At 48.6% G+C, this 17,665-nt stretch overlaps 6 protein-coding genes across 6 annotated transcripts; 2 read left to right on the forward strand and 4 right to left on the reverse strand.

Moving 5' to 3' along the window:
- Window positions 1-720: 720 nt before the first annotated feature.
- LRP88_03458 (protoglobin family protein) lies at window positions 721-1,554 on the reverse strand (the record flags this gene model as incomplete). The annotated part of the gene is made up of 3 exons (XM_083240077.1): window positions 721-1,066; window positions 1,134-1,404; window positions 1,458-1,554. The coding sequence occupies 3 exons, from the start codon at window positions 1,552-1,554 to the stop codon at window positions 721-723; spliced, it is 714 nt and encodes a 237-aa protein (XP_083105207.1).
- A 2,441-nt stretch (window positions 1,555-3,995) lies between these two features.
- LRP88_03459 (uncharacterized protein) lies at window positions 3,996-4,607 on the reverse strand (the record flags this gene model as incomplete). Its single annotated transcript, XM_083240078.1, has 1 exon — window positions 3,996-4,607. One exon carries the CDS (start codon window positions 4,605-4,607, stop codon window positions 3,996-3,998), a length of 612 nt encoding a protein of 203 aa, XP_083105208.1.
- A 466-nt stretch (window positions 4,608-5,073) lies between these two features.
- Window positions 5,074-7,319, forward strand: LRP88_03460 (HET domain-containing protein; the record flags this gene model as incomplete). Its single annotated transcript, XM_083240079.1, has 3 exons — window positions 5,074-5,097; window positions 5,235-6,925; window positions 7,292-7,319. The coding sequence occupies 3 exons, from the start codon at window positions 5,074-5,076 to the stop codon at window positions 7,317-7,319; spliced, it is 1,743 nt and encodes a 580-aa protein (XP_083105209.1).
- Window positions 7,320-7,371: 52 nt separating this feature from the next.
- On the reverse strand, window positions 7,372-9,248 carry LRP88_03461 (general substrate transporter; the record flags this gene model as incomplete). Its single annotated transcript, XM_083240080.1, has 5 exons — window positions 7,372-7,619; window positions 7,670-8,077; window positions 8,131-8,780; window positions 8,863-8,935; window positions 9,098-9,248. The coding sequence occupies 5 exons, from the start codon at window positions 9,246-9,248 to the stop codon at window positions 7,372-7,374; spliced, it is 1,530 nt and encodes a 509-aa protein (XP_083105210.1).
- A 610-nt stretch (window positions 9,249-9,858) lies between these two features.
- On the forward strand, window positions 9,859-11,879 carry LRP88_03462 (glycoside hydrolase superfamily; the record flags this gene model as incomplete). The annotated part of the gene is made up of 6 exons (XM_083240081.1): window positions 9,859-10,215; window positions 10,269-10,552; window positions 10,600-10,863; window positions 10,913-11,254; window positions 11,307-11,403; window positions 11,463-11,879. The coding sequence occupies 6 exons, from the start codon at window positions 9,859-9,861 to the stop codon at window positions 11,877-11,879; spliced, it is 1,761 nt and encodes a 586-aa protein (XP_083105211.1).
- Window positions 11,880-12,098: 219 nt separating this feature from the next.
- On the reverse strand, window positions 12,099-13,457 carry LRP88_03463 (Zn(II)2Cys6 transcription factor; the record flags this gene model as incomplete). Its single annotated transcript, XM_083240082.1, has 2 exons — window positions 12,099-12,187; window positions 12,239-13,457. 2 exons carry the CDS (start codon window positions 13,455-13,457, stop codon window positions 12,099-12,101), a joined length of 1,308 nt encoding a protein of 435 aa, XP_083105212.1.
- Between the last annotated feature and the right edge of the window lie 4,208 nt (window positions 13,458-17,665).

Here is a 17,665-nt window from a genome sequence, read left to right on the forward strand (position 1 = left end):
CTCACTCCTTTGCGCTTCTCATGTTTAGGGAATCGTCGAGGTGCGGCTTGTTTTACTGGGAATATTAATCTGGTGTGTAGATCCAAGTTTGTTAACTTGAGTGAATTGGAGGACACCCGACAACTCTATTGTGAGCTTGGCGACGTCTCCCAAAGAGGCCATCCACCATAATGGCAAATACTATAGTTATTGACACATGCCAGCACTAAGCCCAATGTTATTATAGTTATTAATGGCGTCTCCAAAAAAGGCGTGGGCACAGTATCAACATACCTAGTAATAAGTGCATGACAAAATTTAAGCCCAATGCCGAAAGACACCTGCTAACCTCACCACTTACTAAAACGAGTCTTAGAACTGGGATGAGGATTGAGTCGAGTCGTGCCCCTGATTTGAGTGTTGAATGGGAGATTAATTATAACCGCCAGAAAGCGAGCATCATTGATCTTGACTTTACGCTGTTATAGACGCATGCTAGGCGTAAGAGAAAAGACGACAAATGTTCAAGGAGTGCTAGAGCTGAACCCCTGACTATAGGACAGTAATCTAGGGAGTATTTGAGTTCATCGCCCACAGGCGAGCTTTCTCTGCTCTCAATTTGTGTATTGCATCAAAAGTACATTATCATTGACATTCTAATCAGAGCCCTGTATTGCCCAAGACACCAGTAAACAACCAGAAAAGTTCATTCCCATCAATAATTAACAAGTCCTCTTTCACCTAGCTCTGTACCCCGCTCGTCATTCCACTAAAAGGACAAATCGAAACCGCAGACTCCTTCAAAGGAACATCGCCTGCGGAAGCAAGGTGATCCGCCCTCGCCGCTGCTGCGGGACCTCCGGTGAACTCTTCGCCGTCCCGAACGCACCACTTGGCAAAGAGGTCGTTCTGGATCCAGATGACTTTGCTCAGGGCCTTGACCATTGCGACTCGGCGGGACATGGGGAGGACGCTGTGGGAGAGGATTGACTCGGTGAGGACGTGTTGTATCACGCAGAGGGTGGCGCTGATGTGGATGTACTCGACGCGGAGAGGCTTGCTTCTTCGTAGACCGACGTGCATGGCACTGTAGGGCGGCTGTTAGATAAAGCGAACACGGGTAGCTATAGATGGCAAAGTGGATGGCTACTTACCCGACGTTGTCTAGGTACTCCCAGAAGGCCATCTTGGACTGGTCTGAGCAGATCTTTGTAAGGTACGAGTTCAGAAAGTTCTTTCTCTCTTGAAGCTCGGGGCTATTATCATCCAAGGCGCTCTGCAACGGCGCCTCTGATGTCGTATCTCTAATCTCGAACGCTCGGGCCGTAATGTCGAACTGGAGGAGCTTTCTGTAGACGATGTGCACAACGGCAGGGATGAGGTCCTTGACAAACTTGGACCCGAAGGCCAGTGCTTCCAGATCTCCTACGATGGGTCAACAGGGATGTTTTTAGGGGTGGGGTTTGTGGGAGGCGTACGGTCATCGAAGTCGAGGAACTTGTGGAGGTAGTCGATTCGAGCTTCGAGGCTCGTGTAGAGTGATTTGCGGTCGATGTGTTCCATTTCAGTCGACATTGTTGAGGTGGGAAAGTAGACCGATGTAAGCAGTTAAGGTACCTGACGATAGGAGAGGAGAGAGTAGTAAGACGGAGTAAAGTAGTCAAGGCTGACACCCCTTTGGACACAGGAGAGCCCATGACTATTTATCAGCAACTTCATGTCCACGTAACAGGGACCGACAAGCCCCCTATGCGCGCCACGCCTGACAATTCATGCACGCGACTGGCCGTAGCTCAAAAACAAGGGCTCCTTCGTCTCGCACAATCATCAACATGAGAAGCTCACCACGTTTCGTGTGGTGGCGCTCTTAGGTGAGGTCCCCTCTCGCACGGACGTAACTTCTGCCAGCCGGGACGACACGAAGCTCGTCTCGGTTAGCTCTGCCACCATCTCAGCTGAAACCCTGGGATCGCGCCCGGATTCATGGTTCTTTTCTTGGTTCGTCGAATTGGAAGCGGCGGAAGTGGGAAAGGGGAGACGTCAGTGTCAAAGCGGGCTGACTGGGGCTACTGTGGCTTGCAAGGGGGTTTTCAGCAGGATGAGGATGTGTCCCCCGGTTGACAAGGGGTGTTCTGGACTGCGGGTTTACGATCTGGCACATAGCTGGTGGATTCTTGGCAGGCCTCTTGGTGTCTGGTATGGAGGCTCGCCTAACGGCTGGGCGAGTGTGTGTGGCGCCCAGGTTTCCTTTTGGCGTCTTCTGAATTATGCGCGGCGGAGATTAAGCCCACGTTTACCTGCACGGGGAAATGGATGTGACAGGTCTCTTCTTTCCCGCTGTAGCCGATGCTCCATCCATTTGTCTAAGCGACTCGACTAAAGCCTTTGTCAGATTTCCGGGAACCGCGTGTTGATTGAGGGTCGTGGAGGCGTTGGGTCCAGCTTGACTTGGGGGTTAGCCAATCAGGTTGCCGTGCTTATCAACTCGGCGCGTCAGACAGATTGAATCAGGCAGGTTAGAGTCCCCTGGTCATATGAGTCTTTTTGTCTGGTGAGGAAGTTGACAAGAGACAGATCAATATGCGTGTGATGGATCAATCGCTGTGGCTACCTCGGCAATTGTAAGTGCCGCTGCAGGCACGCACGCGACTGAGAATTGCCGACGTTGGCTGCGGGAGTTTGTATCCATTGTTTTGACAAATTGCTCGTAGGCGAACCCGAGAGTTGGGTCGCGAGGCGGGCCGAGAGACAGAGTTTGTGATCGAATGGCCTTTAGCGACTTGGCGCCGGCTCAGTTGAGACCTTATCAGTAATAGTACGCATGTTATAACTACCCAGCCTGTCGTCCTCTATCTCTTGGACGAGAGACCAGGTGGATTCTACTACTCATGGGTGGATGCCAAGCTGGAGGCCTGGGCCACGGAGGAATCTCGATCATCGTGACCGGAGTGGAGGCGATGGACTCGGCTCATCGTGCACGTTCAAAAACACGCAACAGGGAAAAAAACAACGTGCAATGCCTGTCCTGGCCCGTGTGTTCTTCATTGGATCGGATGATCCCCATCATACCCCGGCCCCCTATGGATCTCATGAATCCTTGTGGGGTTGTAACGCAGGTCCGGCAGCTTCGACGCAACTTCAAGTGTCATTGTCTCGTATAGTGACGACTGGTGAGGATAGCTGTGATTTGGGCGTCAGACAGCGTTACACTAAGCTGTGACTTACGTGCATCTCACTCACAGCACGGCGCCAGGGTCTCATCTTTCCGTGGGCGTAGATGTTCAGCCGTTCTTTAGCTAAGTGAGGGAGAAAGATGAGGTTAGCACCTGACTACACAGGACTATCCAGGATTCTCTTTACTTTAGTGAAACCTCTTAGAATGGTGCAACAGGCTATAGTTTGCTAGATTTCTATCCCAGGCAGTCTTGTTGCCCCTATGCAGACGCTGGCCGAGGTACCCTCTCCCCGTGCCTTCCCGAGTCTTTGTGACTAGTCAGTTATCAACCTAACTTGTCAAGCAAGTGACAAGTTCTAGAAAATCTTCTTTTATCGAATAAATGCCTCGGAGCAATGTCAGCCTCATCGGCTGTTGATGACGGTACTGAGAAAACGGGCAACTCCTTGAGCATAGGGTAGCCGGGGCAGCAATTCAAATGCTGATGAAGTAACACGGTGTTTCTACGTTGGCGGTCAAGATTTGCGCAGGAATGGGAAGTGTTGCCAGTATAGAGTTCATTTAGCAACAAAAATCGGTGGTTCATTCTATTTATTCTATCAAGCCTAAGTAAGGCGTGCCATTTGACGTCTGCCAGCTGGTGGCATATCGCATTGAAGCACTGAGGTTTCTATCCGTGTACGCGATGCCAACCTTTTCTTAAAACACCCAGGCTCTGTGTGTGCATTTCATGTGCCATATGGATGGTACTGCATAGCGGTTGCTTGTCGCTGACTTGCAGGCCTGCGGATGATTGCTGGAAAAATCTCCCATTCGAACCCATCCGACCTGTCATGACGCTCTATGGGAGCTTAATGATTCTCATTAGGCGACTGACGGAGAGATCCACTGATCCACTGACGTCCAATGTTGCAAGTACTAATCCTTCTGGGCTGTTGTCGGTTTTTTGTGGCTCAATAAGGCGGTGCTTATCCACTAAGTTGAGGACAAGGGTCGGGTCCGCCAGCTTCGTCTTGGTCCCCTGACGGCGCTCGATGTTCGCGACGCGTTGCTGTATTATCTCGTGACCGCAGTGCAAGTTTATCCAGAAGATGGGCACGTCGGCTTCGTGTGCCATGTCGAGGTGCTCTCGGAAGACGCCGTTGTCTCTTTCGTCATTCTCAACCAGGCAAGCCGTCATGAGGATGGTATGACCTTTTTGTGCACGCTCCCGTAGCTTCTCGAAGATGGGCGCTCGAATCTTACGGCGCAGTTCATGGTGCTCTTGGCTTCGGCCTGGGATAACTGCCACCACGGGGTCGATGAGTAGGTGGTTGTCCAGAAGGCAGGTCGTGTCAGTGGGAAGTAGCTCCCTGACTTCTTTGAGGATTGTGAGTTTTCCAGTGCCCGGGAAGCCGTTTAGAACGATGATTTTACCCCGAAGGGCTTGCTGAGATGGGGTGGCCGCAGGCATCAGAGGCCGTTTGGGTTTGACTGAGGTTGGAGTGGGAGTCGCGTCGTTGGCGATGGATGAGACAACACACTCTTGTGGCATAGATATCGAGAGAAAACAACGATGATTATGAAGAGAGACAGCTTGTAATATTGAGGTTATGGTACGCCTTTGTAGGAAGAGAGGTTGCCCGTGGCCTTTCCACGTGACTCACAGCGAATATCGGCGACCGTCGATCATAGGCCTCGGGCGTCCAATCATCATCAACGCCTTTTTACAACATGGTTTCAGTTTCTAATAGTCTTTGATAATTGGTCAGGCTTTCAAGAACTAGCGACCTCGCGAATCTGGTCGATCAGTGAACGTGGCCCGTGCCGTGCATAAAGCCGACCAGGATCAAGCTGACATGAGTTTTTTCCTTCCTCACAAACCGCTTGTTTTCTGCGAATTCTGTAACAACAAGCGCAGCACCTGCTACTTGAACATCATGTCATACCGTGTGTGGAAGCAGGTAGAGAGGACCTTTGAAAGGTTGACTCAGGGGAAGAATAGCATTGAGGAGGGTCACCCCGCACATGGGACCTTACCAGTTTGTCTCAACACTTCTAGCCAACTCGCTGTGGTTCTGACTAGAAGCCGCCCGACTAGGATCGCACTAGGAACGAGCTTATCAGTGAGTCGTACGAATATGCAGCCCTAGCCGGCGGGCCTGACTCGATCCGCCTGCTTGAGCTGCTCCCGGGAACCCGCCAGGACGATATCGCCTGTAACTTGGTTGAGTACTCGTTGGATAGCCGGCTCGAGGAATATGACGCATTGAGCTATGTATGGGGTGATAAAGCCAACCCGACGCCTATCCAAATTAATGACCGCACCCTTATGGTCACGATGAATCTCCGGACCGCCTTGTTCAATATCCGGAAGCCGGACCAGCCATGCACGATTTGGGTTGACGCCGTCTGCATCGACCAGAATAGTGTACTGGAGAGAAACCATCAGGTTTCCATCATGGCGGACATCTATCGAAATGCTGCTCGGACTATCGTGTGGATGGGAGACAGCCGTCCCGCGTACACAGCAAAGGCGTTTGCCATGGTCGGTGAGCTCGCAGCTGAGGCCATCTCTCGGCAACACCCTTCTATGGGCATTGACCCCTACAATCCGACTCTGGCAATGCTGAACCTGAAGCTCACAGAGAGCCCGCTCTTCGACCGCTTCAGAGACGACTTTAGCATCCTCCACCTTGCCTGTGCCGAGTGGTGGTTCCGCGCTTGGACGGTCCAGGAGATCCTCCTTGCTTCACAGGCTGTCATCATGGCGGGCACGTTTACTATGGACTGGGACCGCTTCTCGGCTGGCATCAACTATGGTTTCGCCCTTGGTATCTGGAACCCTGTGACGCTTGGGATAATTGTCGACCCGATCGTAATACCCTATCTGTCAACACATGCTCTGTGGGAGCAGAGGCAGCGGCCATCGACTTCGACACCAGAGCAGACTTTGCTGGAACTACTGGTTCAATGCCGTTTTCGACAAGCCTCGGATCCTAGGGACAAGGTCTACGCCCTACTGGGGCTTATAGATGCGGGTCTAAGCAACTCGGCTGGTTCCTTTGCGATCGAGGCTGACTACAGACTGTCGACTAGCCAGGTGTACTGTCATGCTGCTCGGAAGCTGCTACTGCAATCGGATGACCTCAATGTTCTTGGAGCATGCACTCCAACTACCAGCCTGGAGCTTCCATCTTGGGTGCCCGACTGGAGTGCACCAAGCGGCCCTCGCCCTCTCATGCATGACGCTCGAGGAAGATTGCGTCAGACTCATGCCTCTCGCGGAACCAAGGCGACGCCCCGCTTCATTGACGACAACCATCTCCTCGTGCTCGAGGGCCACGAAGTGATGACCATCACGCACCTCTCACCCGTCCTGCATCGCCTCCAACGAGACGGCAGTGGATTCAAGCCCATCAAGGCAGGCGATACACTCATGGCGCGCTTGGCCTCTCTGGGCCAGCTGTTTATGCTCGTTATGGCAATCTATTGGGAACTGTCATCGGTTGTCCCGCACCTGGCCACCTTCTGGGACTGGGAGGCATTTGCGCAGGAGTCTCCAGTATCGTCAAAGAGTAGCCAAGACATGTTATTCACCGACTCAGGGTTTGAGGACAGTTACGACCCGCTCGCCGTCTACTGGCAGACACTCTGCGTAGGTACTTTTGCCTCTGGTGGTCGCCACGCGACGGCCCAGCTCTTTTACTCGTGGCGGTCCAGTCTACGACCCGTTTTCCACTTGCATCAATGGCGTGTGGATAGCTTGTTCCGTCCCTTGGCCTTTCTGGGGTACGTGATGCGCACGTGGCGTGACTATAGCGAGTTTGCTAGCTTGCTGGAGCCCGTGTACGAACGACGACTGGGGCGTGGCGAGAATGGGTTCTTGGCTCTGCTTTCGGGAGAGGCTGAGGTGGGAGACAGGATTGTGCTTGTGATGGGGGGGAGGGTGCCTTTGTTACTGAGGAGAGATGGAGAGGGGCAGTATCGGCTTGTAGGGGAGGCGTATGTGCATGGGATTATGGATGGGGAGATGTTTGAGGAGGCGAAGTGTGTAGAGATGAAGGTGAGGTAATATCATGGGTGGTGGAGGACTGGGAGAAGAGCTCTTTCAAGTGTTCATATCTTACTCATACTTCCAAATATTAACAATCTGAGTACTATCTACTACGTATCTATTACTTAGATACTTTTCGAGAGAGGACTTGACCTCTCCCTTGACTGTTCACGACCACCCTTTAGATATGCTCCGCCTTGGGGGCGACACTCTGTGCGTCAATCGACTTGCCACCACCAAACACCCTATCACCAACATCCAAGTGATTGACACCGGGGCCGTCAAAGACTACAGCGATCTCTTCCAGAGTTCTTCCCTTTGTTTCGGGGAAGAGGAACCAGATAGTCGGTAACATCGCAGCTAGGGTTCCGATGTAGACAAAGTAGAACTTCCACTGGATCGCGTCAAGAGCAATCGGGTTCACGTACTCTGTAGTGGTATTAGACTAGTGTTGAAGAGGGGACTTAGATCAAACTTACGATTGAAGAAACCAGCTCCGAAGACGACGCTCAGGTTGATACTCAAGCCCTTTGATCGGAGGTCGAAAGGTAGAATCTCGACTGGATAGGCGATCGATAGTGGAGTAAAGGCAATGACATAGAAGCCAAAGAAGATAAACAGGAAAGGCACGACGGCGTTACCAGCAGCCTTGTTTCCGTGGTCGGCGAAGACAGCCGACAGGGCCGTGATGACGATGAAGGAGCAGAGCATGCCGCTGGCCGATATGAGCCACAGGGGTCGTCGGCCGTATCGCTCACAAGCCATTGCACCTAGTGCAGCGAGGACGGCGTTCCAGACTTGTAGGCCGAGGTTGATTCCAGCCTGCGAGACCGAGTCGGTGACGCCGACGCTCTCCAAGATGGGGGCGAGGTAGTAAGACACGATGCCTAGGAAGAGTTAGTAGATGAACCCCGCGGCCAATGTTCGAATTGTTTCTCACCGTTACCAGCCCACTGAATCATGAATCCAACCAAGACGCAGATCAACAACCGATGACGGTTACCCTTTGTCTTGAAGAAGGACATGATGCCGGGCTTTTCTATTTCACGTTCTTGCTCAATGGCAGTGCATATCTCGTTGAACTCAAAGTTGACAAGTTCGTCCGAAGTGTCACCATTGGCATGGTACCTGGCCAAGATCTGGAACGCCTCGTCGCGACGACCTTTGGAGATGAGCCATCTCGGGGATTCAGGGACGAAGAAGAGGCCACAGAGCTGCATGGCAGGGAAGAAGGCCTGGAATAGGACGGGAAGTCTCCAGCTCCAGCTCCCGCTCATGTGGAGTGTTCCCATTGTGACGACGGCGGAAAGAATGGCGCCCCAGAACCAAATGGCCTGGAAGAGGTTTGTAACGTTTGCTCGATGTCTTGGGTGGGCAATTTCGGTCGTGAGAGGAGGAGCAGAAGTCTGAGCGAAACCAAGACCAACTCCGAGCATGATCTTGGTACCGAGGAATGCCCAAGGTCCGTTGGTGACGGCCTGGATGATGGCTGCTGCAACCATGATGGATGAGCCTAGGGCGATGGTGAACCGACGACCCATCCAGTCGCTGACATATGCGGCGGGAATAAAGGTGGGAAGTCCACCGAGGCTGATTCCGGCGATGATGAGGCCGAGGATGCTAGGGCTGACATCTCCGATGTCGTCGCTCCCTATAATTCCGATTAGAATACGTGCAACTTAGTACATGGCAACACTTACATTGCGGAATGATCAAAAGGCCATTCATGAGACTTCCGTCAAATCCTGTTTCGAGTTAGCGGATTGGTTCGTAGAGCAGCATCCAACAGGGGTTCAAGTTGGTTATTGTGGGATCAGCTGGGAGGGACAAGACCAGATGTCGTTGCTGTCCTCAATGGGACTATCGAGAAAAATAGGAAAATGGAAAGGGAAAGAAGATGTGCATACCGTTTGCAGCTGCGGATGAGAACATGAAGGCAAGGCCCATGTTGAGCTTTCTCAGCCCAGGGTCTCGAATCCATTTCTGGTCTGTGTTGTTGCGGTACGCTTTGTAGACCTCGTTGCCCGACTTGAGGGCTAGAGATTCCTTTTTGCCCATGATGGCGAAGAGAGGATATATAATAAGAGATGAGTTGAGCTTGTAGATGTAGGAAGGTGTTTGTGGCTGTTGAGTCAGAAAAGTCATCAACTGGAGGGCATCACCATGCCCTTATATGTGTTTCTCTCCGGCTGGAGCATCACGCTTCGCCGTCAAGTTTTTCTCTAGTAACAACTTCACCAAGCTAACCCAGAAAACGGGGAGTCCCGAATCCGGGGACCTAGTCTGGGGCAAAAATCCTCAGCGCCGACCAGGAGATTGTCACCCCATGGAGATCATGTGCGAACCGTCTGGATCCCCAGAATCCCCACAGAAGTGGAAGAAAGTTCTGAGCTAAGGGTCAGCGGGGCGGGTTCGGTTGAGGGGGTGAGAGATGATTGGCGTAAAGATTCTCGGAAAGACTCTCGGAAGGATTACCGGGGGGATTCCCGGGAGATTTTTTGAGGTTGCAGTCTAGTGACTACCATTTGGCTTAGACGAAGAATGATATTAGGCTGATGATGTGACATCAAGGGAGGTGCTCCATTTTTTGCTCTCACGGGGATAAAAGAGTCCCTCCATTTCCCCTCTCCTTGACCTCTCCAGGTAATTGCACACACATCTCAACACAATGCCCTCTGCCACATCACTACCAAATGCCAGCCCCGTTACCGAGGCTTGGTGGAAGGAGGCTTCAGTCTACCAGATCTACCCTTCTTCTTTCAAAGACTCCAACGGAGATGGCATTGGAGACATACCCGGTGTGATCGAGAAGCTTGACTACTTCAAGCAACTCGGTGTTGACATCGTCTGGGTATGTCCCATCTACCCATCCCCCAAGGTTGACATGGGTTACGATGTCGCAGACTATTGCGATATCGATCCACAGTATGGAACCTTGGAGGATGTGGAGAAGTTGATTGAGGGTCTTCATGAGAGGGGTATGAAGTTCCTCATGGACCTTGTAGTCAACCACACATCAGATCAGGTACGAAGCCCGAGGCCGCCATGAGTCAATGTGCTGATAAAATTGGGAAACAGCACAAGTGGTTCCAAGAATCAAAATCATCTCGAGACAATATCTACCGCGACTGGTACATCTGGAGGAAGCCCAGATACGACAAAGACGGCACGAGACAACCTCCCAACAACTGGGGCTCGTTCTTCGGAGGCAGCGCGTGGGAATACGATGAAGCAACCGACGAATATTACCTCCATTTGTTTGCCAAGGAACAGCCAGATCTCAACTGGGAGCACCCTCCCGTTCGCGATGCCGTCCACGACATCATTCGGTTTTGGCTAGACAAGGGCGTTGATGGATTCCGGTAGGTGGTCGGTATCAGAGCACTGCACAATTGCTAACCTTAGACAGAATGGACGTTATCAACTTCATCAGCAAGACCCCCGGACTTCCAGACGCAGGGGTGACGATTCCTTCGGCCAAGTACCAGAGCGGTGTCGAGCACTTTGCCTGCGGTCCGAGACTCCACGAATATTTACAAGACATTGGAAAGATCCTGAAGGAGTATAATGCTTTTTCAGTCGGAGAGATGCCGTCGGTCCAAGATCCCAAGGAGGTTATCAAGAGCGTGGGAGAGAGCCGAGGAGAGTTAAACATGATCTTTAACTTTGAGATGTAAGCACCACGACAAACATGAGTACTTTTCGTGAGCTGATTCTTGCAGCGTGGACATGGACCACGGCGATCAAGGCAAATTCTCCCCTCGCAAGTGGGCTATGTCAGATCTCAAATCCATCGTCGACAAGTGGCAGACCTTCATGTACAAGAACCGCGGCTGGAACGCGCTGTACCTGGAGAACCACGATCAAGCGAGGACAATCTCCCGCTGGGCATCTGACAAGCCCGAGTTCCGAACTCTTGCGGCCAAGATGTTTGCCACCTTTCTCTGCTTCCAGAGCGGGACCGTCTTTGTCTACCAGGGCCAGGAGCTGGGCATGGCTAACATGCCTGAGACGTGGGATATCTCTGAATATCGGGATCTTGAGACTTTGAATCACTGGGAAGAGTAAGATTTGTTGCGAGTTTTTGTCAGGTATGTTGCTAACGTGTAGACATAGGTTGAACGAGATAGTTGGGTCGGATGCTGCAGCCTTGGACATTGCCCGGAAGGAATACCAACTCAAGTCGCGTGACCATGCCCGACTGCCTGTCCAGGTGAGTATCTAGATCTTCATGGATGCTGAGTATTTGGAGCACTGCTAATAGTTTGACAGTGGGACTCGAGCCCCAACGCCGGCTTCTCGACCGGCACCCCTTGGATCAGGGTCAACGACGATTACAAGACCTGCAATGCCGCAGCCCAAGTTTCCGCAACGGGAAGCGTCTTTGAATACTGGCGATCGACCTTAGCTCTGCGCAAAGACTTGCGCAACATCTTTGTGTATGGCGATTTTGAGCTCCTAGACCGACAACACGACGACGTTTTTGCCTACTCTCGGTCGAGCGGCGACCAGAAGGCACTGGTTGTGTGCAACTTCAGGGAGACTCCAGTAACCTGGGCTGTGCCTTCGTCTGTGAACCTATTGTCTGCCGAGGTGTTGCTGTCCAACTACCCAGAGGTGAATGTCACACGGGACAAGTTGGCTCTTCGCCCGTTTGAAGCTTTTGTTGTTTCGATCAAGACAGAATAGATAGACTCAAGCGTAGAATACACCTATCGATTATCCCCTTGATGTGGGACAACAAGATTCTGTGCATCCTCGTCCGAAACATCCGTAATCTGCATCAGCGTTGCCGGCCCTGCTTGATCCAAAGCGCATGCCATCATCTTCTCGTGAAGTAGGGTGATTAGTTCAGGATGGCCAGTTGTCCGCAAGGAGCTGATCAAACTGCTCAACGCGTATAGGATTTCACGAGGTCCGACCTGGACTGACCCGACGTCTGCTAGATCGGGGGCACAAAGGATGACGTCGGCGACGGAACTGGCGACCTCGAATAGCTTCGACACCTGTAGTTTCAAGGTTAGCCTGGGATACGGAGGGATAGGCACGGATTACCATTCCCGGACCATGTGCCTCGAGGGCGCAGGATGACAAGGTGGCGAGTTTGGAGAGGAGATCTTTCGCCACAGACATTGGAAACGACACACTGAGTCCTCGGTCGTTGGGATCCGTCGTGGAATCAACGTATGGGATCGCCACCTTCCACAAGACGACGCGCAGCCACGAATCGGTGACCACGAGGTCGGCGCGCTGCACCTCATTCTCGCAAAGTGGAAATGGGTGTGCTCGGCGCAGTTGAGTGCTAATGTTTCCAAGCAAATGGCGACCCCCCGTGGATCGAATATCTGGGGGACAGGCATCTTGGAAAGATTGGAAGAGTCGGCATAAACTGCAAAATGCTGTGCTGAGACCGTCATCTTCCTGGGGCTGGAGTTCAGGCAGCGTCGGGCTGAGTTTGAAGGTGGGCGGTAGGTCGTGCTGCAGTGAATGGGCCCTATCGGTGATGAACAAGATCCACGCGATGCGGAGATAGTACTGCGTTGTGAACGAGTCTAGGTTGGTGTAGAATATGTCTTGGTGAAGACCCAAAATGTGAGAGTAGGCAATGGCCTCACGCAGTAGAAGCGTAGACTTGGTCATCTTGCCTGTATTGGAGTAAAACACGTGCAAGAAGAAGGATGTAAGCAAGGCATCGATAGTCTCGTGCGATGAATAGTCGAGCAAGAATCGTGCGCTTTCGGCTTCGAGAGCCATCTGATGGTGAGAATGTAAACTACCATCGACGGCGAGATGAAGTTGGGCTATCGTCGCGCTGCAAATCGCCGCGGCGAGTGCGTAGACGGCTCGGTCATTGGTGTCTTGGAGACGGGATTTGATCGAATCGCAGTCTACCACGGGCCATACTACGTGGAGATGACTCCGAAATATGTCCAAGTAGTAATTGAATGTTGACAGCGGAATCGGGCCGCTGATAGCGCTGTTGTCGTATGAGTTGAGTGGGGGATCAGACGTTGTCAGAGTTGGCCCAGACGCGCCTGTATCTAGTTCGGAGCCGCATGACCCGCTAGTTTCCACCTCACTCGAGGCTTCAGCTGTCTGCATCTGCTGGATGACCTCCTTGATTCGCTTCCTCGGTCCCTTCGGCCCCGGCTTCTTGCGTTTCCGCGCGTGTGAGCACGGTAAGTCTGCTGCAAGACAGCCGTCGCATGGGGACTTGCCGTTGCATTTGATCTTCCTGATCGAGCACGGATCGCAAGCCCGAAGCATGTTGCGTGATGGGGAAATGTTGAGGTGGGTTGGTTGAAATACGCTATGAGGTTCAGGGAGATGAGGTCGGGATTCGGAACGGTGTTTGCCCCGCTTCCGAAGCGCCGATGTCATGATAGTCTGGGCTAAAAGGCGTAAAGATAGTAATTAAGAATAATTTTAAGTTAACATACTTAATAAGCAAGTGAAACAGACAAGTAAGTGAAACAGCATACTGTGCACCTAGAATTAACCTACCCTAGATAACCCAGCTTTCTATATAAAATAGTAAGAAACTTATAAATAGTATTTTTATAATACTAAAATTATAAATAACATACATAATAAGCATGCGCCGTAGGCAAGTATATGCTATACTTTTCTTAACCTCTATAATTAAAATCGCAATAAAAATACCATAAACTATTTAATTAATCCATACTACTCACTATACTCTTCCCTAGACGTCTCAATCACTACCTAATACATTCTTATATTATAACCAGGCTTACTGCAGACACCACAATGCCAAACACCCGATCGCGCTGACCTCCCTAGGCCACTACTCCTTAACGATTTAGCCACCACCTATGCATTAATATCGCCGAGGTCACGTGTGGCCCACTATGCACACCAATCAGCCTGCGACTCACGCCCCAAGAGGTACGTACCGTGAGCCTCAAGACAAGACTCACGATCTGGATCACGACTCACCGTGAGCACCGACCCACGAGCCATGAGCCGGACTAAGTATATAAAACACACTTATTGCACTTTCTTATATACTAGCTACCTCAGCTATTAATATAACTTAGTTACACTCAATACCCTTAAGCACATTACCAGACGTGACTTACACCCTATTTAAGATAACGCCAGCATCCCCTCTACTTATATAAATCAGTACGACCGGTTTATCCCCCTTAGGACCTGCACGATCGTCACATAATAGGTCCTTATATTATGCCCGGGCTTACTATAAATACTATAACGCTAAATGCCTAGTCGCGCTAACCTTCCTTAATTACTACTCCTTAACAATTCTGTTACGGGCTGTGCCGTATGGTGGCTTGGGCGCTGTGGCGCCGAGCCGGTCCCCTATAGTTGCAGCTATAATAACAGACTGGCGGTCTGTTATTAACTTACCCTTTTGCCTTAGTGGCTAAGGGGCCGCAGCATCGCGGCACGGCAGAAGCTAGTTAGCTGCAGCTTGAGCCCCTTTGGGGTCAGACCGTTACATGATGGTAGAGGAAGGAAGGCAGGCAATTAATCAAATGGATGTTAATGCGTAGGTAGTGGCTAAATCGTCGCGGAGTGGTGGTTAAGGGAGGTCGGCGCGACTAGGGGTTTAGCATTGTGGTGTCTGCGGTAAGCCTGGCCATAATGCAAGGACCTATTAGGTAGTGATTGAGATATCTAGGGAAGAGTATAGCGATAAGTTTTAATTAATTAGATAGTTTATTATATTTTTATAGTAATTTTTATTTTAAAGGTTAAGGAAAGTATTCTACTCGCTTATCTATCTTACTCGCTTATTATGTATGTTAGGTAATTAATTAAATAGATATAAATGCTTAGGTAGTAGTGGAATTTGTAATAGTCTGACCCCAAAGGGGCTCAAGCTGCAGCTAACTAGCTTCTGCCGTGCCGCGATGCTGCGGCCCCTTAGCCACTAAGGCAAAAGGGTAAGTTAATAACAGACCGCCAGTCTGTTATTATAGCTGCAACTATAGGGGACCGGCTCGGCGCCACAGCGCCCAAGCCACCATACGGCACAGCCCGTAACACATCATAACCCCTCTTTTCTATAGCCGGGTTCTTTTTGCCCTCCAGCGCCGATTAAGTATCTTATTTACCTCCCGAAGGTCTTTATTCTCAGCAGCTAGTAAGGCAACCCAATGCATAACTGCCTTTATCCCCTTCTTAAGAGACCTTAGGGCTTTAAGGATTAACTCTAGGGAGCTACTTTAATGCCTTCTAATTCGTCTTTTAAGATATTTAGACTAAGATCTGGCCTTAAGCATGGTCTTTGGGATCCTTAAGACCTAATAGGTAGAGGGTTTAGCCCCCTCCTTAACCGGCGTTAGAGTCTATAGCTATATATTAAGCTTTAAAAGTATACTTTCTGGGTTAAGAGAAATAAGCCTAGCTCCTTTAAAACCTCCCTTAATATTTCTTTCTATTATAATAGCTTAATATGCGATATAAAAGGCTAGAAAGAACTTAGTCTTTAAAATATAAGTTATAAAGTATCTAATTAGATATTTTATTTCTCAACTATTAAGTTAGGGGAAAAAGGTACTAAGCCATTTTAAGCTATTAAGTAATTTCTTATATATAGAAAAAGGTTAAAGACTAGTTACCTTTAGCTATTAGCATTATTATTACTATTATTATAATTAATAAGAAAGGAGTAGCTTTTAGGCTCTTTCTCTAACTAAATCTCCGTTGCTATTAATTAATTAATTGCTCTTACTATTTTATATTATATTTGCCTCACCGAGAAGTATATAGGATCCTTCTTTAGAAGTCTTTAAGAAAAGTTACACGACTATACAAACTAGCTGTGGTTAGTGTGTTCTGTTCCTCTAATAAACTATAAGCCTTTTTAAGTGGCCTAAAGCACCTAATATTAAGAGGCTAAAGCAGATAAGATAAATAAGGTGGTATATAAAGCATAATAATATTATTCTCCTTGCAATATATCTCAAAGTCAGCCGAGTAGTAGCTTTTATGCCTATCGAGGATTAAAAGATAATAGGGACTAGTTAATTAGTTAGTTATATACCGATTAAAGTACTTTAGCCACTTAAGACCTATCTCGTTATCGGTCTAGCCATTTTCAGATATCACAATAGCCTAATCGCCCGGGAGGTTACTTTCTTAGTACTAATTAGCGAGGTAATATTAGCCCGTAACCACAATAAACGGCTAGATAGCTTGGCCTTCCGTATTAATCGCCTAAATGACTATAACCCATTCCTAGTCTCTAGGCTATACTAATTTCAGTCTTCCACGCCTTTCTACGCCTATGACGACTATTCCGCTCTAAATTAGGCCTATTATAAAGCCGGTCTTATTAAAGTTATAAATATTACCTAGGGTAATATTATATTTCGTAATTATATTCTCTATGAGCCTAAAATAATTGCGAATAATAGTTAGATCTTTATATTTAGCTCTCTAATAGTTATATTTATAAAAAAAACATATCTTAAGCTCTTAGTATTACTTAATAAAGTTAGAAGCTTAGCGCTTATTAATAGGTAGTATATCGCGGTTAGTAAGTAATTAATTAGCTATTTCTTTAATACTATATAGTTATAGGGGAAATCCTCGTGAATCTAGGTTAAGAATAAACTAAATAATAATCTATTCCTCTAGATTAGATAGTTTCCGTGATTTTAGTATAGTATCGCATAGAGAAAGAATGCCTTATTGCTAGCGCCATAGCATTATAGGACTAACTTTATAGATCTTTACGGCGCATTAGAGAGATAATTTTAGGTTATTTTAAAGGGCTTAAAGAGTAAGAAAGATATTAGCTTCTTTATTTAATTATAATATACTAGGTGGTTAGGAATTAATTAATTAAATAGAGATAATATAAGTTAAGGGATTTTTATTTTACTTACTTATTTATTTTACTTGCTTATTATATATATTACCTTTTTTTCTTTATTATTATTACTCCTCTTTTTTATAATCTAGTCCTTTTTACCCTTTAGCGCTAGCTTAGTATTTTATTTACCTCTTAAAGGTCTTTAATCTTAGCCCTTAATAATATAATTATATATATATTTCCCTTTATTACCTTTATAAGAGACTTTATAGCCTCTATAATTAACTCTAGGGAGCTATTATAATACCTTCTAATTTATCTTTCGAGGTATTTAGACTAAGATCTAGCCTTAAGTATAATCTTTGGGGTCCTTAAGACCTAAGGGGTAGAGGGTTTAACCCCCTCCTCGGCAGGCATTAGAGTCCATAGCTACATATTAAGCTTTAAGACCATAGTTTCTAGGTCAAGGGGAATAAGGCCAGCTCCTTTAAAAGCCCCCCTAATATTTCTTTTTATTATAGTGGCCTCGTATGCTATATAGAAGGCTAGAAAGAACTTAGTCTTTAAAACATAGGTAATAAAGTATCTAATTAGATACTCTATTTCTCGACTATATGTTACATGCCCCAGTCACATAGGTCCCCCACGTGACGAATCTAGCTCTATA

This window comes from Fusarium phalaenopsidis (genome assembly GCF_050370095.1).
Source record: "Fusarium phalaenopsidis strain FUZ10S chromosome Unknown contig_32286, whole genome shotgun sequence".
Lineage (NCBI taxonomy): Eukaryota > Fungi > Ascomycota > Sordariomycetes > Hypocreales > Nectriaceae > Fusarium > Fusarium phalaenopsidis.